Below are 25,103 nucleotides of genomic sequence, written 5' to 3' on the forward strand. Positions count from 1 at the left end.
CATTCATTGAGTGTTTTTATCATGAAAGGGTTTTTGTCAAATACTGTTTTTTGTACCAATGGACATGATTCTGTTTTCTTTTTCCTTTGTTCTGTTAATGTGGTTTATTACATCAATCAATTTTTGTGAGTTTAACCATCCTTGCATTCTGGGGATAATTCCCAATTGGGAGTGTGTATAATCTTTTTAATATGCTGCTGAGTTCAGTTTACTAGTATTTTGGTGTGCCTTTCTTCCCATCCTGTGCATGATATCAAATCCTCACACATGCTAGGTATATGCTCTACCATATACCCTCAGCCCCTTGTGGAGCATTTTTGAATCAGTGTCTTTAAGGAATAGTTATCTGTAGTTGCCACATGGTATCTTTGATTTTGGTATTAAAGTAATGCTGTCCTCATAGAATGAGTTAGGAAATATTCTCTCCTTTTCAATTTGAGAAGATTTGGTACTAGTTCTTTTGAAATATTTGGTAGAAATCACCTTGAAATCATTAGTCTAGTCTTTTTTCTTTTTTCTGGTGCTGGGGATTGAACCCAGGGCCTTGTGCATGCGAGGCAAGCACTCTACCAACCGAGCTATATACCCAGCCCCAGTCTAGGCTTTTTCCTTGGCAAACTGCTTCAATCTGCTTACCAACTACTTATAGGTCAGATTTTTTATTTTTTGTGATTTAGCGTTGGTTAGGTTTTATATTTCTAGGAATTTGTTCATCTAGGTTACAGTTGTTGGTGTGCAATTGTTCATAACACTTAATAATCCTTTTTACTTCTATAAAGTCAATAGTAATGTTCCCACTTTCACTTTTAATTTTAGTAATTTGAGTCTTCTCTTCCTTAATTGATCTAGCTAAATGTTAGCTTTGTTGATCTTTTGAAGAATCAGCTTTTGGTTTGGTTATTTTTCTATATTGCTTTCCTCTTCTCTGTTTAATCTGTATTATTTCCTTTCTTCCCTGTCTTTGAATTAATTTGTTCTTTTTCTAGTTCCTTAAATTGTAAAGGTAGAATGTTGATATGCTGTCTTTCCTGTTTATTTGTTTGTTTGATATTGGTGGTTGAACCCAAGGGTGCCCTACCACCGAGTTACATTCCCAGCCCTTTTTATTTTTTTGAGACAGCATCTCACTGAATTGCCAAGGCTGACCTCAAATTTGCAATCCTCTTGCCTCCATTTCCCAAGTTGCTAGAATGACAGGTGTGCACCTCCAGGCCCAGCTCCTGCTTTCTTAATATAGAATTTAATATAGGATTTATAGCTATAAAGTTTCCAATTGGCACTACTTTTGCTGTGTCCTATCAGTTTTGGTATGTTGTTTTCGTTTTCATTTATCTCTAAATACTTTCTCATTTCCCTTGTGATTTCTTCTTTAATTCTTGGTCATTTAAGTACACACACCTTTTTTTTTTTTTTTTTTTGGGTGCTGGGGATCGAACCCAGGGCTTTGTGCTTACAAGGCAAGCACTCTCCGGACTGAGCTATCTCCCCAGCCCCTACACACACTTTTTAAAAATGCATCTACTATGCTTTTATTTCAGTTACTTTGTAATTTTTTTTTTTTTTGGTGGTTGGGATTGTGGGCCACTGTGCCTAGACTAGAGGCCTTTGCAATTTGTTTTCTACCAGGAAAGCTTTTCCTCCCAAAGATTTACATGACTGACTCCCTCACTTGTTAATGTTTTTCCTGTGAGTTTTTTTTGTTTTTATTCCTTCAAATTTTAGATTGGGAGTGTGTGTGCTGCGGATTGAACCTAGGGACACTTTGCCACTGAGTTAGAAATTGCAATTTAAATTTCAAAATAGCTCTTTATTTTTAATTTGAGATAGGATCTCATTAAGTTGCTTAGGGCTTCACAAAATTGCATATTTTAGATTTTAAATGTCACCATCAGAGAAACATTTCTTCTTTTTTTAAAAATTATTTTTATTTTTTTATGTTTACAGATTGCATTTTGATTCATCGTACACAAATGGGGTACATCATTTTGTTTCTATGGTTGTACACGATGTAGATTCATACCATTTGTGTAATCATACATGTACATAGGTTAATGATGTCTGTCTCATTCTGCCATCTTTCCTTCCCCTGCCCACTTCCTACTCTCATTTTCCTCTACATAATCTAAAGTTCCTCTATCCTTCTCTTATCCCCCTCACCCCTATTGTGTATCATCATCTACTTATCAGAGAAAACATTCGGCCTTTGGTTTTTTAGGCTTGGCCTATTTCACTTAGCATGATATTCTCCAATTCCATCCATTTACCTGCAAATGCCATAAGAGAAGCATTTCTTGACCAGCCTAAAGTAGCACCCACTTACTTTCTTCCCCATTACCACTTCCTATCCCCTTTAATATACTTTATTTTCATTTCTTATCAATACCTAATATATTTATTTGTTTATTTGATGGTTGCCTTTCCCTCCTTACCTGCCCTTAGGTAAAAATCTCCCTGAGAACATGAACTTGGTGTTTTGTTTTAAATTTTGTTTCCTTCACTGCTGTATTCCCACTAGTTACCATATAATAAGTACTTGATGACTGTTTGTAAAATGAATTTAATACTTCTCCACAGAATAGAACTTAAACATTTCTTTTAAAAAATCTTTAATCTCTCTTCCCTCACCATTTTGGTTGTTTGAATGTTTATACTGAGACCAGTAGATCGATGTGTTTGTTAGTGTGATCATTAGTAACTTTGCCATTTCTAATTAGCTAGAGAAGTCTGGGTAGGAAAGTAGTGGCTTGGTTGTACTCTTTCTACTAGTACAGATAGAACCTAAAGCTCCTCTGGGAGTTTTGATAACTTTTAGGAAAGTGTGAGCTATATGAATTTCCTGTGACTCAATTATGACAACTTGAGTGGTATTCATTTGGTAACTTAATCATGTGCCCAGGCAAGAGAGAATTCAGGGATGCCAGGAATAATAGAATAATTGGAAAAGCTTTAGCCAAAGGAGAGCAATTCACTCCACTTGATGATACTCTTAGCCTAACTCCGATATAAGTTAGTTCTGACTTCGTTTTTTGTATAATGTTTAATAGTATTGCAATTCATGTGGGTTGTATGCATTGTGTAGGCTTAGTACAGTTGACAAATGACATCATTTCTAGATACTTTCGGGCAGTTGTTCAGTTTCCTATTATCACAAATTTGGTCTTCTGATAAATCAAAAGTAAGCTAGTGAAATTGCACAGTCCTGTTGTCTGAATTTGTCTGAATTTATGTACGAGGTATAGCTCCTTAAAATACATGTATATGTAAAGTTATGTTTTCTTAGAAACATGAATGTTTGCAACCATTGATTTTGAAGAAATTGTTACTGTGTATTGTTTTACAAAGTTTTCATGAAGACTATGTTATACCAGCAGCCTATTCAGTGATAACTAATTTTTTTATAAAAAGAATTTTTTTCATTGTACATGGATACAATCCTTTTACTTTGTTTATTTTTATGTGGTAGCTGAGGATCAAACCCAGTGCTTCCCATGTGCTAGGCAAGCGCTCTACCACTGAGCCCCAGTCCCAGCCCAATTCTAACTGCCTATCTGTACCAGATTTGTGAATTACACACACACACACACACACACACACACACACACAATGAATAAAATGGAGTTTTCACACAAAAAAATATATATGTAAGCTAATGACATGGGATATGCACAGGGAGTTGAGGTATTCTTTTTAAATAAATGGCAATTTGGGTTGTCTAGTGATAAGGGAAGATAATATCCTATCTGGCTTTTCCTTCCAAAATGTATACTACTCATTGAGAAAAATGAACTCAGAATGAGGATGCTCCCTTTGACCCAACTGTGAATTATGTATATAAATGTCTTATGGATGCTGCTCTGTGGATTGTTGTTTTTAGTTTTCCCAGAATTCCTCTTAAAGAGAATGACATTTATTAAGTAAAGCAGTATAACAAATATTTAAGAACCTGTTTGCACTAAGCATAGTAGTGGACCCTGGGGAAACTGTAAACTAAACAGAATTTCTTTCCCTAGTAATCTGAAGTCTATTAAGAAACATGGGCTAATTATTATACGAGAGGTGATATTTAAGAAATGGTAAATAGGGGCTGGGGTTGCAGCTTAGTGGTAGAGTGCTTGCTTAGCTCATGTGAGACCCTGGGTTCGATTCTCAGCACCACATAAAAATAAAGGGATTGTGTCCATCAAAACTAATACACATACACACATACATACACATTTTTATTTTATCTTTTAAAGAGAAAGGGTAAATAAAGGGTGCTGTAGGAACATAGGGCAAAATTTAATGTGGCCTTGGTGCAAGTGGGGGAGGGAAGTGTCCTGGGAAGAATTCCCCAAAGAAGTAATCTTTTAAGTGAAATACCTCTTTAGTCGGTTCAGTAGAATGAAGATCAGTGATCCTATATGTTTGGGCAACGTAGCCCTTCTATTCCAGTTGTTTTTCAAAAACAAGGTTGGTGGTATTATGAACGTGACAGTGTTGTGAGGACAAAACAAGCTAGTACATATTAAGTACTGGGAACAATGAGTACCTGGCATATAGTGCTCAACATATTTGTCATTATTTTTATCTACTTTTTATTTTGTGCCTAATATCCACTGGAAGTTTAGCATTTTGAATAAAATTTGACATGTTCTTTCTACTATACCATTACCTAGCTTGATTAGATTGTAAGAATTGTGGAAATAGAATTCTGGGGGGGGGGCATTTTTTACAACTTATATTCTATTATCATCTTCTCTAAGAAATGGTTAGAATTTGGTGGGAGGGAGTGGTGCTAGAAATTGAACCCAAGGACACCTTACCACTGAGCTACATTCCTAGTCCTTTTTTATTTTTTATTTTGAGACAGGGTCTCACTAAGTTACTGAGGCTGGCCTTAAACTTGCAGTCCTCCTGCCTCATCCTCCTGAATGATTGGGATTACAGATGTGTGCCACCACACCTCAAAACTGTTAGGATTATGGTTTTCATATCTTTGAAATTTTTTTTAAAATGAATTTTATTTCTGGGAACTAAACCCTTATAATTTTATCTGCTTTAACATTTAGTCCCCACTTAATCCTCATCACCAACAGTGAGTCACAACTTCACAGTTCACATTTTTCTTAACAATATTGTTAATGAAAATGTTGATAAACTCCTAAAAATTTTATCGTTTGTGTTGTTTGTGGTGCTGGTTATGGAACACAGAGCCTCGTGCATGCCACATAAGCTCTCTACTACTGAGCCACATCCCCAGCCCAAATTAAGAGTTCTTGAATAACTTTGGGTCTTTCTTTTTACAGACCATTTAATTTGGCAGAGCGGAAAGCTAACGCCCATTCAGTAGTGGAGTGCGATCATGTACGAAAAGAAGTTAGTGTACGAACTGGAGGATTGACTGACAAGAGTTCAAGGAAGACTTATACTTTTGACATGGTACTTAACTTTCTTCTTAAAAGGGTGCTACTTTTTAGTTACTACTGAAAAGTAATCTTAATATACATGTTGTCCTGGAAAATGGCGTATTCTTATGAATTTCAGTTATCCCTTCAAGTTATTAAGTGATTTGTAATGACCTGAATTAGTTAATATACTACAAGTAAAATTATTAAAATGAATAATTTTTACGTTTTCTTTCTTTAAGAAATTTCTTTATCTTGATAGGTTTTTGGAGCATCTACTAAACAAATTGATGTTTACCGCAGTGTTGTTTGTCCAATTTTGGATGAAGTTATTATGGGCTATAATTGTACTATTTTTGCGTAAGTTGATGAAACTTTATGTGTATATGTTTTTTTCAAGTTGATGAAATGGTTTGTGTATTTGTTTTTGGTCAAACACTTTGTTAATCTTGACAGGTATGGCCAAACTGGCACTGGAAAAACTTTTACTATGGAAGGTGAAAGGTCACCTAATGAAGCATATACCTGGGAGGAGGTATTTTTTATAACATACTTTTATCTCTAATGTGACAGAAATTTTATTTAGGACAAACTATTGCTGTAGTAAAATTAAAGTGTATGATATAGCCCTGTTTAAGAAACATAGTCTCATTGGGAAAACTTGTGGCACGTTAAGGTGATAAAAGAGAGGTCTGTTTGGGGACCAAATAGTTGGAGAAGAATACAGTGGTCCCCCTTATCTTATGGGGACTTTCCCTTTTTTTGTACTGAGGATTGAACCTAGGGGCACTTAACTGCTGAGTTACATTTCCAGCCCTTTTAATTTTTTATTTCAAGACAGGGTCTGACTAAGTTGCTGAGACTAACCTTGAAATTGGGATCCTCCTGCCTTAGGCTCTCTAGTTGCTGGATTACAGGCATGCACCACTATACCAGGTGGTTGGGGACTTTTCTAAGGCCTCCATGAGTACCTGAAATGATAGTGTTGAATCCTATACATACATAGTTATGATAAAACCTAATTTATAAATTAGGCATAGCAAGAGTAAGTACAGTAGCTAATAATAAAATAGAATAATTATAACAATATACTATAATAAAAGTTATGTACAATGATATCTCTCTAAATGTCTCATCATACTTTTCACCTTTTAAAGGAAGCACTTTACAACCTCACTTTGACATATCCTAATTGCCACCATTGATACTCTTTAATGTTTTAGGGATATTACTAGATAAAATTAGGGCTACCTGAATACTAGTACTGCAATACCAGGGCAGTTGATCTAATAACCAACAGGGCTACCACGTGACTAATAGGCAGAAAGCATATATTGTATGTATGTGCTGGATAAGTGGATACTTTCATGTCCCTATCTGGATGGTGCAAGATTTCATCATGCTATTTAGAATGGTACACAGTTTAAATTGTAATAAGTGTTTATTTCTGGAATCTTCCATTTAATATTTTTGGACTGTGATTGATCATGAGTAACTGAAACCACAGAAAGCAAAACTGTGAATAAGGAGGAGGACTTAAAAAGTTGGAGCATGAATAGAGCTTAAAGAAAAGGGTATTGCTGTGAGCCAATGAAAGTTACAAAGAACAGTGTGGTATTTCATTAATGATGACCTTGAGTGTTTGAGAAATTAAAACAACTGTATGGTTTAGTTTTGAAGAAAGCATATAGAATATTTCACAAGGATTTTCACAATGTGTTTAAATGAGTTTAATAACTTAATTCTCCAAATTACTATTAGATGTCCTTTTTTTAGTGATAACATAGCTGAGCTGTCAGCATACTCTACATATGGATAATAAAATTATGGAATTATAACCATTATGAGATATAGAATAGGCACATTGCTTCAAATTTTAGAGATTTTTAATAGTTTTATTAAGGATACTTGGATAGTTGAGAGACACCCTGTTTTTTTTTTTTTGTTTTTTTGTTTTTTTTCCCCAGACTAAAATGAGAGTATTACATTTTCATGAGGATAGTTGAGTGGGATAATTGAATTTGGCTTTATAAGTAGTATGGTTTAATTGGTTTCTGTAATTCTCAGGTAGGAAGATGGCTAAAAGGAATGACAAATTTGTGCAAGGTTTGAAGAATACTGTTGAATAGACTGTTGTAAATGAGTTGTTTAACATTAAGTTTTTTTTTTTTTTTTTTTTTTTTTTTCTTTTCTTTTTTTGCGGTGCTGGGGATCGAACCCAGGGACTTGTGCTTGCAAGCAAGCACCCTACCGACTGAGCTATCTCCCCAACCCGAGTTGTTTTGTTTTTAACTTGCTTTAGTATAAGGTATCCCTTGGCATCCAAGGGAGTTTGTTTCAGGATAACCTCCCCTTTGTCCTCCATATGAATGCACACACACATTCCAAAATCTGAGGATGCTCAAGTCCCTTAAGTCAAATGTTATATTTATGTATAATCTATGTACATCCTCCTGTAAACCTTAAATCATCTTTACTTATAATAAGTGATATAATGTAAATGCTATGTAAATAGCTCATATGCCATCATGCTTAAGAAATAATAACATTTTATCCATAATTGGTAAAATGCAGAACCAATGGGCACGAGGGCTGACTGTACTTATGTTTAAATATACTGTAGAGGAGGCCCTTTACAGTTATATGAGTTTTAAGTATCATAGTAAATGGCATTCTTCATTTATTTTAATCCTTGTTACATAATTTCAGGATCCTTTGGCTGGCATAATTCCTCGTACCCTTCATCAAATTTTTGAGAAACTTACTGATAATGGTACTGAATTTTCAGTCAAAGTGTCTCTGCTGGAAATCTATAATGAAGAACTTTTTGATCTTCTTAGTCCATCTTCTGATGTTTCTGAGAGACTACAAATGTTTGATGATCCCCGCAACAAGGTAACTATCTTTGAGAATGAAATGTTTCCATATTTCAATGTGGAAGTCAGTGTCCTTTTTTAAAAAACCAATCAAATTGGTGTTCTTTTGATATTTGATCAGAGGGGAGTGATAATCAAAGGTTTAGAAGAAATTACAGTACACAACAAGGATGAAGTCTATCAAATTTTGGAGAAGGGGGCAGCAAAAAGAACAACTGCAGCAACTTTGATGAATGCGTACTCTAGGTAAGAGAGCCATAGTTTCCATCCTGGCTCCATTTTCTTTTTTAGAAATATTAGGAAATTAGGGGAATTCAAATTGGGATGATCCAAGGTATATGGGTCACATTCTTAGGTTTGTTTGTTTTGTTTTGGTAATACTGGTGATTGAACCCAGGGCCTCACACATTCTGGACAAGCACTGAGCTATATCAAGCTTATTTTTGTAAAATAAAATAAGCACAGCCCTTTTTTATTTTATTTTGAGACAGTGATTTGCTAAGTTGCCCAGGCTGATCTCAAACATGTGATTCTCCTGTCCTGGCGTCCAGAGTAGCTAAAATTACAGACACGTACCCACTGCCACTGGTTATATATACTTACTGGTAGATTTATAAGGAGGGGGCTTTGGTAATTGGCTTCAGATTTATAAGAAGTGCACCAATATTGGAAGAATGTTGAAAGGAGAACAAAGAAAAGTTGAACTAGAGCAGAAATACTAAACATTTTTAAGTGAAAGAATTCTTTTTTTTTTTTTTTTTTTTTTATCTGCCCAAATGAAATCATACCTGGGAGCTGTAGTCAATTTTGGGATGGGATGCTCAGATGGCCTCTGAGGCAGTTAAGTGAAGCCACTACTAATACTGAGAACATAGTTTGAAAATCCTTGGTTTGAATAAGGGTTAGAAGAAAGTCAACTCTTTATTTTTAACTGACTTCATTTTCATGTAGGAAGACACATTATTAACACTGGCTTTCATGGTGAGAAAGGGACAAATTTATCTTTAAATTACTTTCTATGATATATAAATTCCTATTCCATACATTTGTCTAACTCAGGAACTCCTGAGTTATATGTAGACTAGAGTGAAGATCAATTTTAATGAATGTGTATTGATAAAGAAAAGGAAAAATTAATCCAGTTTCCCCAAATCAGAGTTGATTTCTATAGTTAATTGCATTAATTCTATAATATTCATATGAACATAATATCATAACTCAGATTTATAGTTAATGTTTTGTTGTGCTGTCCCCTTTTCTGTAATTAAAATAATTTTTATAAAAATTATGCTTATAATTTTTTTTTATTTGTTTTTGTTTTTGGTACTGGGTATCTTACTCAGGGGCATGTTACCAATGAGCTGCATCCCCAACCCTTTTTATTTTTTATTTTGAGACAGAGTCTTGCTAACTCGCTTAGGGCCTCACTAAATTGTTGAGGCTGGCCTTGGACTTGCAATCCTCCTGCCTCAGCTCCTGAGTCCTAGGATTACTGGTGTACTGCCACCACAATGTATAAAAATAAAAAATGTAAACTTTTAAAAATAGTATGAAAGTACAAATAAGAGAATTAAACATTAACATATTCTCTACCAACTGTCAATGAAATTAACAATGATGCTCCCCAAGTGCCATTAATACAGAAAAGTCATCTCTGTGATTTTTGTCTTCCCCCAATAAAAGCTTAAATGTCAGTATTTAGCTTAAGGTATATTTTTGAACACTTTATGGTCTAGCAGAAATTATTTTATGGTGTTTTAGTAGGCATGCTATTTACTATTTCTGCTGTTTAGGAGAAGGAGTTACTTATTTCTTCTTTTTTTTTTTTTTGAGTTACTCATTTCTAATAATAATTCTCAAAACAGAGAAATATACTTGTACACAACAGTAGACTTAGAGAAGGAGTAATCCAATGGCTTGCCTGGTTGTGTCTAAATTTATGGTAATGACATATTTCAAGTGGTTCTTATGAATAGGAAGATTGATTGGGAGCCTTCCACTCTGACACACCAAGCAACTGTCCTGATCCCACCCCATAGTCATCTTCTAGCTTTACCTAAAAATTCTAGTTCCTAATTCTTTTAGGATATTTTCAGGTAGGTTCTTATTGGGGTTTCCCCTGCAGGTGGTGTATATAAGAAAGGAAAAACTTAAGCATTGTTCTACTTTCTGTCTTCCAAAATCTTATTGATATCTCCTTTCTGATAATATTTTTCTCTCCCTTATGGATTTTGGTCTTTTCTGGGTTTTAGTATTTTATAGGTAGCAAATAATATTGTACTTTATAATGAATGGGCAACATGGTCTTGTTTTCTAGTCGTTCCCACTCAGTTTTCTCTGTTACAATACATATGAAAGAAACTACAATTGATGGAGAAGAGCTTGTTAAAATTGGAAAGTTGAACTTGGTAAGCGTCCACCTTAACACCACTGTTTCATTCCTATAGAATGGTTTGAAATTTTTACTTCTAGATAATATTTCTGTAGTCACTGGGTTATTAGCTTTATAATGGGAGAAAAAATTTGTTACAGAAAAAATTGATTTTGCTGGTAATTTAGTATATTATGTTGGTAATATGAGAATGCATATCTTTGAATTCAGTTCTAATAGGTTGATGTTTTATTTTTAAAATTAAAGGTTGATCTTGCAGGAAGTGAAAACATTGGTCGTTCTGGAGCAGTTGACAAGAGAGCTCGGGAAGCTGGAAATATCAATCAATCCCTGTTGACTTTGGGAAGGGTTATTACTGCTCTTGTAGAAAGAACTCCTCATGTTCCTTATCGAGAATCTAAACTTACTAGAATCCTCCAAGATTCTCTTGGGGGTCGAACAAGAACATCTATCATTGCAACAATATCTCCTGCATCTCTCAATCTTGAGGTAAACCCTTTGAAAGGATGCTGTACAATGTAGAAGTTATAATTCTGTATTTAGCTATGAAATATTGTAAAAGTTCATTTTTTAGTTTCATTCACTTTATACTATAATATCTAAGAATCTGGACATTGCATATGAATATGTTCTGAAGGACAACACCAAGAATACAGGGTTTTTAACCTTAAAAATCCAATTTACTTAAATGGGTTTTCCACAGTCTTCAGAGAAAATTGCTGTGGGTCAGTAGCAGTGGGTGTTGTAATTTCATTGAGAATTTAGAGAGGATCAAGTGAATTCTAGTGTTACAGAACCAGTTGAATGTGGGAACACCAGTAAAGCAACAAAGATGGTAAACTCTGCTCTTATTTTCTTGTTATCCTCTGCTTTAAATGGTATTTAGAAAAGTATTTCTAAGGACTCCAACTCTCCTTTCCTTTAAAAAAATATATTTTTGTTGAAATACAATTTACTTACTATAAAATTCACCCATGAAAAATATATTAATTCAATGATTTTAGTATGTTCACAGAGTTGCACAATCATCAGAATCTTTTTTGGGGGGTGGCGGATACCAGGGATTAAACCCAGGGGTGCTTAACCACTGAGCTATATCCCCAGTCCTTTTTATGTTATAGTTTGAGACAGGGTCTCACTCAGTTGCTTAGGGCCTCTGAACTTGTGATCCTCCTGCTTCAACTTCCTGAATTTCTTGAATTACAGGATTGCGCCACTACACCTGGCCTCATCAACAAAATTTAAGTTTAAAACTTTTTTAATCATCCTTTGAGTTTTTGCCCATTAACAATCATTTTCATCCACTGCACTTCCAACTCTAGGTTACCACTATTTTTGTATTTATAGATTTTCCTTTCTGGACATTTCATACAAATGGAATCATACAACATGTAGTCTTTTGTGAATGGTTTTTTTCATTTAGCAATACTTCTTTTTTCTGGGTGAATAATATGTCATTACATGGATATGAACATATGATATTTTGTTGTTCATCAATTGGTGAAGCTCATTGAGTTTAAGACTATTCTGAAGGGTCAAATTATAGGGAAAGACCCTGAAAGTTGAAGAGAAGGAAGAAAAGACAAAAGGTAAAATTGAATAGAAGGATAAAAGGAAGTGTTAAAAGGAAGGATAAAAAAGTTGGGCATAGTAGTCTATTCTTTAAGATTTATGGATTAGATATAACCATAAATCATTACTTATAGATTATATAGTACATTCAGTAACAGAACTTCGTTATCTTCATGATATCTTCCATAATTGACCTTTCTATTTTACGACAGGAAACTCTGAGTACACTGGAATATGCTCATAGAGCAAAAAACATATTGAATAAGCCTGAAGTTAATCAGAAACTCACCAAAAAAGCTCTTATTAAGGTATTGTGATTTCTGTGGTATAATTTAATTTTGTTTGACAAATATGAAAACAAGGAACTGAAACGGATAATGATTAAACAAGATTTGTTAAACTGCCTGTGATAGACACCATTGTTGTTGAGATAGGGTCTCACTATGGCCTCCTAGGAACTAGACCCTGTTTAAGACTTTTTTTCTCCTTTGAGTTATTATCGTCATTTCTTGTGGTATTGGGGATTGAGCCCAAGGCTCTGACATGCTAAGTCCTAAGGCTTACTTCTAAGCTATATTCCCAGCCCCTTGGGGTTTACATTTTATCTAGTGATTTAAACTAAATGCTTAAATGATGGTTTTTTTTTTTTTTTTCAGTGCTGGGGATTGAACCCAGGGCATTGTGCTTGCAAGGCAAGCACTCTACCAACTGAGCTACATCCCCAGCCCTAATATTTTTTCTAATGCTAATATGTTGAGTTTACCAGTTTTATACTTGAGTTGGCACTCTTTAACAGTTTGCATTTACTTATAGTTCTGTTTATTTATTTGCATCTTTGAGATATAATTTATATACCTTAACATTCACCTTTTTTTGGTGGGGTGGTACCAGGGATTGAACTCAGGGGCACTCAACCACTGAACCACATCCCCAACCCTATTTTTATTTAGAGACAGGGTCTCACTGAGTTGCTTAGCCCCTCAGTTTTGCTGAGGCTGGCTTTGAACTCATGATCCTCCTGTAGCACTTTCCTGAGCTTCTGGGACTACAGCACTACCACATGCACCACCACACCTGGCTACATTCATCTATTTTTAATGCATTTATGGAGTTGTACAACACTCTACAATATAGTTTTAGAAAATTTTTTATTACTCTAGTCTGCCTTTGCTTTTTTTTTTTTTTAATTAATTAATTTATTTGGAGTGCTGAGGTTCGAACCTACGGCCTCACATGTGCTAGGTAAGTGCTCTACCACTGAGCCATAACCTCAGCCCCTGCCTTTGCTTTTTTGCAATTGAGTGGCTTCTGATCTGCTTTCTGTTAATAGATTTGCCTTTCCTGTACATTTCCTATAAAGAGAATTATGTAATATTTGCATCTAGGGTCTCATGATATAACATTCAAGGTTCCCATTTATGTTGTAACGTGTACTGGTGGTTCATTTCTTTTTATTGTTGAATAATATTCCATTGTGTGGATAATACTATATCTTATTTATACATTTACCAGTCAGAGAACTGGTGAATCACTTCCAAAAAATGGTGAATTTTGGATTGTTTCCAAAAATGCCATTATATACATTCTCATTCCTATACATGCCTTTGTGTTGATGTTTTAATTTTTCTTGACTAGACACCTAGGAATTTAGTTTTGGGGTTATATAAGAAGTTTAGCCTTAACCCTGTGTGTGTGTGTGTGTGTGTGTGTGTGTGTGTGTGTGTGTGTGTTGCTAAAAGTCAAACCCAGGGCCGTACTCATTCTATGCAAGCATTATACCACTGAGCTGACCCCTGACACCATGCTTTATTCCTTTTTTTGGTAGCAGGGATTGAACCCAGGGGCACTTAACCAGTGAGCCACATTCTCAGCCCTTTTTGTTTTTTTATTTTTAGGCAGGGTATTGATAAGTTGTTAAAGCCTCATTAAGTTGCTAAGACTGCCTTTTAACTTGCTATCCTCCTGCCTCAGCCCCTGGAGCCACTGAGATTATATGCATTTGCCACTGCTCCAGCATCATGCTTAATTCTTTTTTTTTTTTTTTTTTTTTTTTTTTTTTTTTGGTTCTTTATGCATTTTGTCAAACTAGGGTATTCTATCACAGGGATGTTGACGCTAATAACAATCCACTGATCTCATTTCTCATTTTTCCTTATAGTTGTATGTGTATGAGTGTGTGTGTAGGTTCTTGGGATTCAGCACCACAGTCAAGATACTAACAGTTCATCACCACAAGGATCCCTCATATAACTACCTCCTTTTTTTTTTGCGGTGCTGGGGATTGAACTCAGGGCCTTAGTGCTTGTGAGGTGAACACTCTACCAACTGAGCTATCTCCCCAGCCCTAACTACCTCCTTTTTACCCCTTACCTCCCTGTCGGTAATTGCTGTTAACCCACTAACCTCTCCTCTATTTATAAAATTTTGTCATTTTAAAGTGTTATTGAATGGAATCATGCATATACTTTTGTGAATGCTTTTTTTTTTTTAAACTTTAAATAATTATCTGGGAATTCACCAAGTTGTTGTGTATCAGTAAGTCTTTTTAGTGTTGTAGTATTCCATGGTATGTATGTACTAGATATATAGTTTGTGTAACTGAAACATGACTAATTTTTGCTATTACAAATAAAACTGCTATTAGCATCCATTTATAGTGATTTGTATAAGCAAATTTTTATTTCTTTGGGTTTATTACCTGAATGCATTTGCTGGGTTGAATGATAACTTGAATATTCCATTTTTTTAACCCATTAAGTCCCAAGTTTTCCATTCTGCCAATATTTCAGTGAAAGTGACATAGGTGTATTAAAATAAGTTGGAAATCATAGTCTAGAGCTTATGTATATGATTATATTAATATTATAACTATTATAATTATATTCTTAAATATTATATATTCTATTTCAGTTTTCATAAATGTTCCATATCTGGGACGATGGGACAATATGGGTTAAGGAACTGCCAAACTGGTTTTGAGAGTGCTGTACCATTTTACATTTCCATGAGCAACATGTGTCAAATAATTTTTTCATATCCTCACTATTTGATGTTATAACTATTTTCTGTTTTAGCCATTCTGATATGTGTGATAGGTGTTAGATATCTCACTGTGATTTTAACTTACATTTCTCTAGTGGCCAATGATGTTGAACATCTTTTCATCTGCTTATCTGATGTTTATACATCCTGCTTAGTGAAATGTCTATTCATATCTTTAGGCCCATTTTCTAATTGGATTATTTATTCTTTATTGTTGTGGTTTGAAAGTTTGTAATATGCTCCAAATTCTAGTTTTTGCACACAAAGGTTTGCAAATATTTGAGGTTTACAAATATTTTCTCTCCATCTCTAATTTTTCTGCTTATCCGCTTCACCTGGGCTTTTGTAGAACAAAAGCTTTTAATTTCAGTTTTCCAGTTTATCAGATTTCCCACATATTTGGGTGGACCTGTTTCTGAACACTCTATTCTTTGCATTGATTTATTCATCTGTCCCTCCTCCAGTATTACCCAATTTTAATTGCTATAGTTATATCATTATTCTAGAAATTGGGTGGACAGTTTAAATAGAATTTTGAAAAGTACATTTAAAGGAACTTTAAAGACCATTGAAAGACTCTAAACAAGTTAATATTGATTAAAAAGTATAGTAGTAACTTTGTCATACTTTTTGTTTTAAAAACCTAAAAGTTTAACCATATTTTATTTGTTGTACATGTTCTCCAAACTGAATGGAAAAAAAAGTGCTAAACTGACACCTACAACCTTCTTCTTGTGTAGGAGTATACAGAAGAGATAGAGCGTCTGAAACGAGATCTTGCTGCAGCTCGTGAGAAAAATGGAGTTTACATTTCTGAAGAAAATTTTAGGTAAACCTTTGACTACGGAGTTAATTTCCAAGAATTAGCATTTTCTGATAACAGACTGAAGTAATAACAATAAGTAAAGTATAATCTAATGCTTATAAATGCTTCTTTTATTTTTTATTTTTATTTATTTATTATTTATTTTTTGGGTGCTGGGATCGAACCCAGGGCCTTGTGCTTGCAAGGCAAGCACTCTACCGACTGAGCTATCTCCCCAGCGCCTGCTTCTTTTTTTTTTTTTTTGTTTTTTTGTTTTTTTTTTTTTTTGCGGTGCTGGGGATCGAACCCAGGGCCTTGTGCTTGTAAGGCAAGCACTCTACCAACTGAGCTATCTCCCCAGCCCTGCTTCTTTTATTTTAACATTAAAGAGCAATTATCAAAAATTTTTAGGAAATCTTTTATCTGGCTTTTTATTATTTATTTTCTTTTTGCAGTAGTAGGGGGTGAACCCAGAGACACTCTTATCACTGAGCTACATCCCCAGCCCTTTTTATTTGTTATTTTGTCCTTGAACTTATGATCCTCCTACCTCAACCTCCCAGGTAGTTAGGATTACAGGTGTGCACCATTGTGCCCAGATGACTTTTTATTTTAAGTAATTATGAATTTACATGAAGGTACAAGAAGAGTACAGGGAGGGCCCAAAGTATTTTCTTCCAGTTTTCCCCACTTATTACCTCTTAAATAACTATAATATAATAGCAAAACCAGGAAATTGACATTGGTAGAATGGGTGTGTACAGTTCTATGCCATTTTATACATGTGTGATACTCAGTAGGAAAAATGAACTCAGGTTAAGAGGTCCCTGGGAGTCAAACTCAAAGCTTCCTGTGGTAGGCAAGTACTCTACCACTGGGCTACATCCCCAGCCTTTAACTTAATTCTTTGTTTTGTTGGTTTTCTTGAGGTGGGGGGGGTTCTTTTTTTTTTTTTTTTTGTTTTTAAACTGGTGTGTTATAATTATGCATAATAATGGGATTCATTGTTATATATTTGTACATTACATAATAAAACAATATAATCTTGGTCAATTTCATTTCATAGTATCTTTCCTTTCCCTTCCCTCCTCCCTTGCCCTGGTCTTCTACTTTACTGGTGTCCCTTTTGTTTTCCTGAGATCCCCACCCCACTCCGGTCCTTTTTCTCTTTTTTCTCTCTGGCTTCCACATGAGAGAAAACATATGGCCCTTGACCTTTGACTTTCTGTTTGGCTTATTTAGCTTAACATAATGCTCTCAAGTTCCATCCATTTTCCTGAATATTTTATTATTCTTTATGGCTGAATAAAATTCCATTGCTTGCACTTAATTCTTAAACTTTATATTTTATTATTTTTTCTCTTTCTCTGTGGTTTTCATATATACTTCATCATAATAAGATTTCATTTTTTCTTTTTCTCAGTGTTTATTGGTTTTTAATTGTTTTGTTTTACAGATGTCCCTATATCTACCACTTTTATGGTTTTTATTCAGTAAACAATTTATATTTTAAGTTTGATATCAGAATTCCCTTGGTTGGTAGAAACCCCAACTTATACTGTCTTAAAATAGCAAGGGGATTTAATTGGCTCATAAGTATGAAAAAGCCGGTGAACTTATTTGATCTGGACTGAAAGTTCCAGTTTCTGTCTCTTCTCATTGCTTTTCTGATTGGTGGCGTTCTCATACGGCTGTCTTTTCATCATGGACAATAGTGAGCCACATAGTTCTGTGATATCTCATTCTGTCCTGTGCAGATGAGAAGCTGCCTGTCCTTCTCATCTGTTCAAAACTGGCTGGGTAACATCATTTATAAAGTTAGTCATGAGTTACATCTGTATATCACCTAGTAACTGGTGAGGGAATTGAGATTTACCTGCCACTCAGACTTCATCTCTGAATCTAGGAATGGGGTTAGACTCACCCAAACAACTTGACTGCTGCATAGTCAGGCAATCTGGACAGTGGAAATGGGTGCTTATTAGGCAACCAATAAATGTTTACTATAAATGGTTTTGCTCATCGATTTACTATTAGTAGTCCAGTATTGGACTTTGTGGACTAATAGTCTTACCTTCTGTTATCTATCGCTTTGATGTTTTATTCTTTTTCTTTTTTAAATGATTTTATGGGGGGGGGGCTTTACAAAATATTCAAAGTACATTCACAAGTGCTTAAGATGCCCCAGAGTTAGAACAAGATGAGCTTGTAGGTTAGATAATAGTTTACTCTGAATGAAGGAGGTTTTGTTGGTACTCTAGAAGTAAAAATAGCTGAGACAGGACTCAACCCTGCTGTGATCATTAGAGATGTTATACTTATTTGTTTTCATCTTTTTGATGGTTTTTAGCTAAAGAACTAACTTGTTTTTATTTGTTGATTCTGTGATTGAAAAGACAATGTTTGCTTTTTAAAAGACATGAGGTATAATCTGAAACAATTTTTCTGAAAAAGTTTTAGAAATTATTTTACTGTAAATTTGAGAAGAATCACCAAAATGACAGCCAACCTTTAAAACAAGATAATGCTTGCCAGGCTTGCTGGTGCATGCCTGTCATCTCAGTGACTCAGGAGGCCAAGGCAGGAGGTTCATAAGTTTGAGGCCAGCCTGGGCAACATAGTGAGACCCTGCCTCACAATAAAATGGGCTGGGGATGTAGCTCAGTAGTAAAGTACCCAGTTCAATCCCCAGTACCAAAAAACAAAACAGACCTCCACAAAGTAATGCTTTATTTACAGAATATTTTACAGATATTTTGTAACTAGATCAAAACCATCTCATCTGTACAATAGTAGTGTTGTGTTACTCCTGACCTTTAATATAAGAAAAGCATTTCCAATATCCCATTTTATATAAAGGATCCATTTCTAGTAAAGAACTAATACATTTAATCTAAAGACCAGAATTAACTTTCCTTTTATACCTCAACTCTGACTTTCTTCTAATCAATATCCCTAGCTAGTAAGTTAAGGGAGTTTGCATTCACAGAATAATCTCGGTTATATAAGCATAGTGTGGAATGCAAAATTATTGATAGTTATGAAGGAACTAGAATAAAAGAAAGGCAGTCACCCTTTTTTGGGTGAGGGGCAGTGCTGGATATTTATTTAAGGCCTCACACATGCTAGACATGCACTCCACTACTGAACTAAATCCCCACCCCAGACACACATTTCTGAAACTTACGGAAGAAATCAAGAGACCAGCAGGAGTGTCTGGAGGTCAGTGAGCTTTATGCTTAAAAAAAGCATTGCTCTAGCTGGACACTCAATCCCAGCAGCTCAGGTGGCTGAGACAGGAGGATCACGAATTCAAAGTCAGCCTCAGTGAGACCCTATCTCTAAAAAAAAAAAATACAAAAAAAGTGGGGGGGGTTGCTGGGGATGTGGTTCAATGGTTGAGTGCCCCTGAGTTCAATCCCTGGTTCCCCCACCCCTGCAAAAAAAGCATTGCTCTGACATTCTGCCTTTTATAATTTCTTTTACTTTATATTCTAATATTTCTTTTATTTTTTTTTTTAACACGAGGAACTTTTATTCAAGCGGACAAAACGTGTCCGCTCGGGGGAAAGGGGAAAGGGCAAGAGAGGAGAAGATGGTGCACGGTTCTTTGTATTGGAATTTCGCGGGCTGGGAGGAACCAATCACGGAGGAGAATTATTACAGACTGATGGACCAATGACATATTGGAATGTAATGTGGGAGGCAGGAAGGTTACAGTGACGTAAGCAGGAAATTCCTATCATTCCCCCATTTTCTTTTTTATATAAAAAAAATTTTGGGGGGGTACATGGATGAAGGTCAGTCTTCTGTAATTACTTCCTGCTGGGGTGTGGACGTAGAGCTGGTATCATTGTGAAAGGAAGAACTGGAGACTTGATAGTTTCTCTGGAGGCACATCTGCAGCCAGGCTCCAATCCTGGAGGCACATCTGCAGCCAGGCTCCAATTTTTGTGAGATCCTAATATTTCTGCAATACAAGTTGATTAATTGACATGGAAGTAAAAGACAGGGGGTGGAAGAACTGAGAAGTTGTTCCCATAACAAGGCCTAGCAAAGGCTAGAGAGGACAGGCCTTCATTTGGGAGTTTCAACATTGTCTAGGTCATCAGGAATGTGAACACAACATTTAGTACTAGCAAACATAGATTAAGCCTATTTGTGTCTGTAGGGCCTTAAGCTGACTAAAAACAGAAATTCTGACTCTAGCAGTTTCTCTTGATAGTTACTATTATTTTAAATGCCCAAGAATGGCTATACTTTGGTTTTAACTGATTTGCTAGGTGTTTAAGATCAAACTGGTCAAAGTGACCTGTTCCTGTCTGTTAAAGAGTCAGCTAAGTTTCCACAGGGGTAACTCATAGAGAACTTAAGAGCAGTTTCTTAGCTCCATTAGTGCAATTGGTTAGGCAGGGTCTTTTCAATGACGTGACTTTCCTTGAAAGCACCAGGGATGTCTCCCTTTTTCTGTGACCCTCCTCTGCAGCAGATGCACTGAGTCACTTTTTCTCTAGCAGTCTCATCAATCTCCTTGCTCAGGAGGTTGTGTGACCCAGAGTTGCAAAGCTCTTTGGAGAAGTCCTCTTGTTTCCTGGGTTCAGGCTGACTTTGAGGGCAAGACCCAAATATGGAGTTTTTTTCTTGGCCTCTGTATTTAATTTCTATCTTTAAGTTTGATCTTAACCATCAAGCAAGTCAGTCTCACCAGTCATAAAGTAAGAGTACTGGGCTTTAGCTTTAATGTCTATAACTTTACAGTTATTTACCCCCTTTTATCTAATTGGGGTTTACATTATCTGTTCTATAGGTGATGGCTTACTATTCCAAGTTAATTTACGGTGTTCACTCTTGAAGCAGTACTTCTGCAAAATATTGATCAGACAACAATTAGAGTTTACAAGGAAAATACAAAATAGAATTACTAACAGTAAAACATTGTTTGTGCAATAGCTATCTTGAATTTTGGCTGAGTCCCATTTTTGCTATTGCATATTACACTCTTTCTTAAATGTCATTTTACATATACCCTATTGATGACAGGTCTTATAACAGAATATTAAATGATAGGGTTACCATTACAGACAAGTTTAATTTGGAGAACAGCAGCTTGATAAATTTTCTGCTTTAAAGGCTTGCATACCTGGAAAATATGAACACATTTAATATACAAAGAATAATGTTTTTAAGTATGTTACTCCTTATAAATTAATCAGATGTTTCTAACAAACACATTTGAGTAATCCCATACATGTTGACTCCAAGTCACTCATCTTATTGTAGAAAAACCAAGATATTAGACAAGTCTACCAATAGTATTTGCTGTCTCTTTTCTGTTGAAGAAAATTCCTAGAAAAGTTGATGTTAGACATTTTATAAATATTAATATTTTATTAGTTTGACCACTTAGAGACTTGTGAGTTAATTTTAAGGACATTTTACATTTATTAGTATACCCAATTTAAATTGAACCTCATTAAATCACGTGAATTAAAAATATTTGGATCCATTTTTAAAAATTTAATTTTTATGCACGCTTATATTTAACACAAAAGCAAAGGCCTTGTAATATTTATCTCCATTGCAATGTAGCAGATGTTCAAAAACAACTCGAGTTGGATAAAAAGAACTGATCAAAAATCATTAACCTAGGTCTGTAGGATCAAAATTGTGAGCTCAAAAATACAGCATTTAAGAAAAACAAAGTCCTGGAAGAAAAATGATAATGGTTATTAATTAAAGCATGAGAAATGAGAAGGAAAGTAAAGGCGAAAGGGAGAAAAGAATTCTGAGTTGTAGCCCAGGAGAAATTTAAAATGGACACTTTTTTCCTTGGGTTTGAAACTGGTCTCCTACTGAGCCTTTCTTCATTTACATTTCAATGTAACCCTTAACTGAGATCTGAATCTGAAAGGGGCTAATATGTTCTAGCAGAGACTTGATGCTTAGGACCTTTTAATTTCTTGAGTCTGTAGGGAGAGCTAAGATAAGAAAGAAAAGATTTGAAAATAAGAATTAGCCAAGAGAATGTGTTCAGGTTTTACTCCCTCCATGTCAGCCACCTCCAGTAAAGGAGCTAGAATGTGTGTACGAGACCGCATGGTTGGGGAACTTGGAGGGCTGAATGAAGAAGCGGAAGGAGAAACAGAATGAGGTGAACTTGGAAGGGAAAGAAGGGTTAAGAGGTGGGGGAGAAGCCAGGAGAGGTTTAGCAAGAAAGAAAGGAAAAACAAGAAGGGGAACAGTTCCTTTCCATTCACCAGGTTGCCCATATATGTACTTAATTATAACTAGCATAATTAGGCATACAATTTTACTTAGTATGAAGCTAGAATTTAGGGTGTCATAAATAGAGCATTCTGACTTACTATCTAAAGGAAAATTTAGCTCTGATTCAGGGAATAGGTGAAGGGGTTTGAGATGATTTAATAAACATCTCAGGGGCGAATTTGCTGGGTTGGATGTCCTGAATCCCATGGTAAGCTGAGACCCACCTGGGTAGTGGATTTGGCGTCCCAGAATCCACGGTACCAGGCAACGAGAGGTTAAAAATGATTAGGTCGTCACCCGAAATCACTGTTTAACCGGGCAAAAAGCTGAGAGAGAGTTTGAAGTCCTGGCCAGGGTTTCGGGAGGGAGCCGCGAGAGGAGGGGGAGAAAAGCCGCAGAGCAGTGAGAGGGACTAGCAGCGGCAGAAGTGAGTAAACTTCAAACCCTGAGAAAGAATCACAGCACCATAAAATTCAGACATCCACCCAACAACTAAGACCAATTATGAGGACCAAGGAGGTACCCCCACACCTTGGCGGTGAGTGGCAGGAGCCACGAGGGGTGAAGCCGCAGGGCGGCGAGAGATGTAGCCGCTGGGCGGGCAGCGAAAGGCTGCGAGCCGGCAGAAGGAGCTGGGGATGGCCGCTTTATAATAAGGAGGGGGCTGCAGTGGACTGCAGGTGGAGGTGAGGGTAGCCGAGATGTGTTTAAATGGTCAGGGGCCTGCCTAAGGGGAACTCACCAATTTTGGAGTCCGGTGTTGTATGCAAAAAACTGGGCATCCAGGTAAATGGAAGGTGAGCCTGAATCTGCGGGCGCAGGAGAAATCTGATGGGGTTCCGCTTACTTAGTTAGCGGAATAAAACACCCATCCCAGGTTTCAGCACCAGATGTTAGTTAGATGTAAAGAGGGGCAGTTTTGGTTCATCGATAACTCCCAGAAAAGATGCTCTGCAGATACAGGTCTCACACGAGAAACTTTTATTCAAGCGGACAAAACGTGTCCGCTCCGGGGAAAGGGGAAAGGGCAAGAGCATATTCTAATATTTCTGTTGAATTTTATTTAAGTCGTTAAATTTTGTTTCTGAAAAATGATTCTGTTTTCCCTGCCTTTTAAAAAATATTCTGTTCTTTTATAGATACAGTGTATTCCTTCCTTTAGAAAAATTACTGACATTATTGAAATTTTCTTTCTTTTCCCTCTCTTGTATTATCTATCATTTATGTTTATTTTCCTCAAATGACTAGTGATTTTTGGCTGGTGATGAAAATGGATTAGAAGTTTGGTTTGTGGGTGAGACTTTAGACCTGTGGGTTAACTGTAGGGTGGAAAGGAGGTAGCTTGGTGTTAAGTATGAGCTTCCATCTAATGTTTTTCATGGTTGGACTTTTTTCTTTTGGGCAAGTCGGTTTAGTCTTTTCTGAGACTTATACAGTTTTCTGCTTAGTCTCAAATGGCTTTTGATACTCAAGAGTGTACAATGGCTGAGGATCCATTATTTAGTATGTGAATTTCATTTAAATGCCAGTCTCCAGACCCTAAAACTTATTCCCACTGCTATTTGGGTTTAGTGAAAGTGAAGCTGGATGTTCTGATAGTTACTGTAGATCAGTGGCTCTCAAGAAGAGGGGAGGATGCCCCTAGAGGACGTTCTGTAATATCTTTTTTTTTTTTTTTTTTTAAACACAGGAGCTCTTTACCACTGACCTATATCCCAGCCCCCTTTTTCTTTTCTTTCTTTCTTTTTTTTTAAATCTTTATTTTTTTGAGTTGGTGTGTCACTAAATTGCTTATGACCTCACTAAACTGCTGAAACTGGCCTGGAACTTGTGATTCTCCTGCTTAAGCCTCCTGAGTCACTTGGGATTACAGGCATGTATCACCACACCTGGCTAGATATATATATGCTTTTTTTTTTTTTTTTTTTTGAATACCAGAGATTGAACTCAGGGGCACTTGACCACTGAGCCACATCCCCAGTCCTATTTTGTATTTTATTTAGAGACAAGGTCTCACTGAGTTGCTTAGTGTCTCGCTTATGCTGAAGCTGGTTTGAGCTTGTGATCCTCCTGCCTCAGCCTCCTGAGCTGCTTGGATTATAGGCATGAACCACTGCACCTGATGAGAATTGATTTCTTATTGTTGTGTTCATTTTATTTAATCTTTTTTTGGGGGGGGGGTGCCAGGGATTGAACTCAGAGGCACTCGATCACTGAGTTGCTTATCACCTTGCTTTTGCTGAGGTTGGCTTTGAACTTGTGATCCTCCTGATCAGCCTTCAAACCTCTGAGATTTTAGGCGTGCACCACTGCACCTGGCACTAGATAATATATTTAATGGCTATCATTGGCAGGGTTGCAGAGTGCTACTGGCATCTAGTGGATACTACTCAACATCCTAAAATGCATAGGATATCTCCATACCAAGGATTATGTGACCCAAAGTGTCAGTAGTGCTGAGACTGAGAAATACTGCCCTAGAGTATAATCCTTTGATCTCATGTGGGTTTATGTGGTGGTGTGGCAATGGTATTAGTTTTTTGGAGTGGGCATACCATACAGGGGCTAGGAGATGATATTATCATGCCTGCTACTTCAGTTCTCCAGGTGTTTTTGTTCTCTTCCTCTAGTGATATCAGATGTCTTCAAGGTGCAAGTCTGTCCAACATTCTAGGAAGGCATTTTTATATTCCATGTCCCTAATTACAGACACTTTCCTAATTATAGACATTTAGGTTGTATCGCTCCCATCTCTACTTTAAATG

General features: G+C 36.1%; 1 protein-coding gene and 1 non-coding gene across 2 annotated transcripts in view; one reads left to right on the forward strand and one right to left on the reverse strand.

Moving 5' to 3' along the window:
- Positions 1-25,103, forward strand: part of Kif11 (kinesin family member 11) — a 66,680-nt gene that overhangs the window by 5,563 nt on the left and 36,014 nt on the right. Inside the window, 9 exon segments of the mRNA XM_047551935.1 lie at positions 5,286-5,418; positions 5,647-5,744; positions 5,841-5,919; positions 8,094-8,279; positions 8,382-8,506; positions 10,578-10,668; positions 10,899-11,141; positions 12,437-12,532; positions 16,007-16,095. Of these exon segments, the coding sequence (XP_047407891.1) occupies positions 5,286-5,418; positions 5,647-5,744; positions 5,841-5,919; positions 8,094-8,279; positions 8,382-8,506; positions 10,578-10,668; positions 10,899-11,141; positions 12,437-12,532; positions 16,007-16,095 (1,140 nt within the window).
- On the reverse strand, positions 16,358-16,431 carry Trnav-uac (transfer RNA valine (anticodon UAC)). The gene has a single exon. It is a non-coding gene; the product is annotated as a tRNA-Val (tRNA).

This window comes from Sciurus carolinensis, chromosome 5 (genome assembly GCF_902686445.1).
Source record: "Sciurus carolinensis chromosome 5, mSciCar1.2, whole genome shotgun sequence".
Taxonomy (NCBI): Eukaryota; Metazoa; Chordata; class Mammalia; order Rodentia; family Sciuridae; genus Sciurus; species Sciurus carolinensis.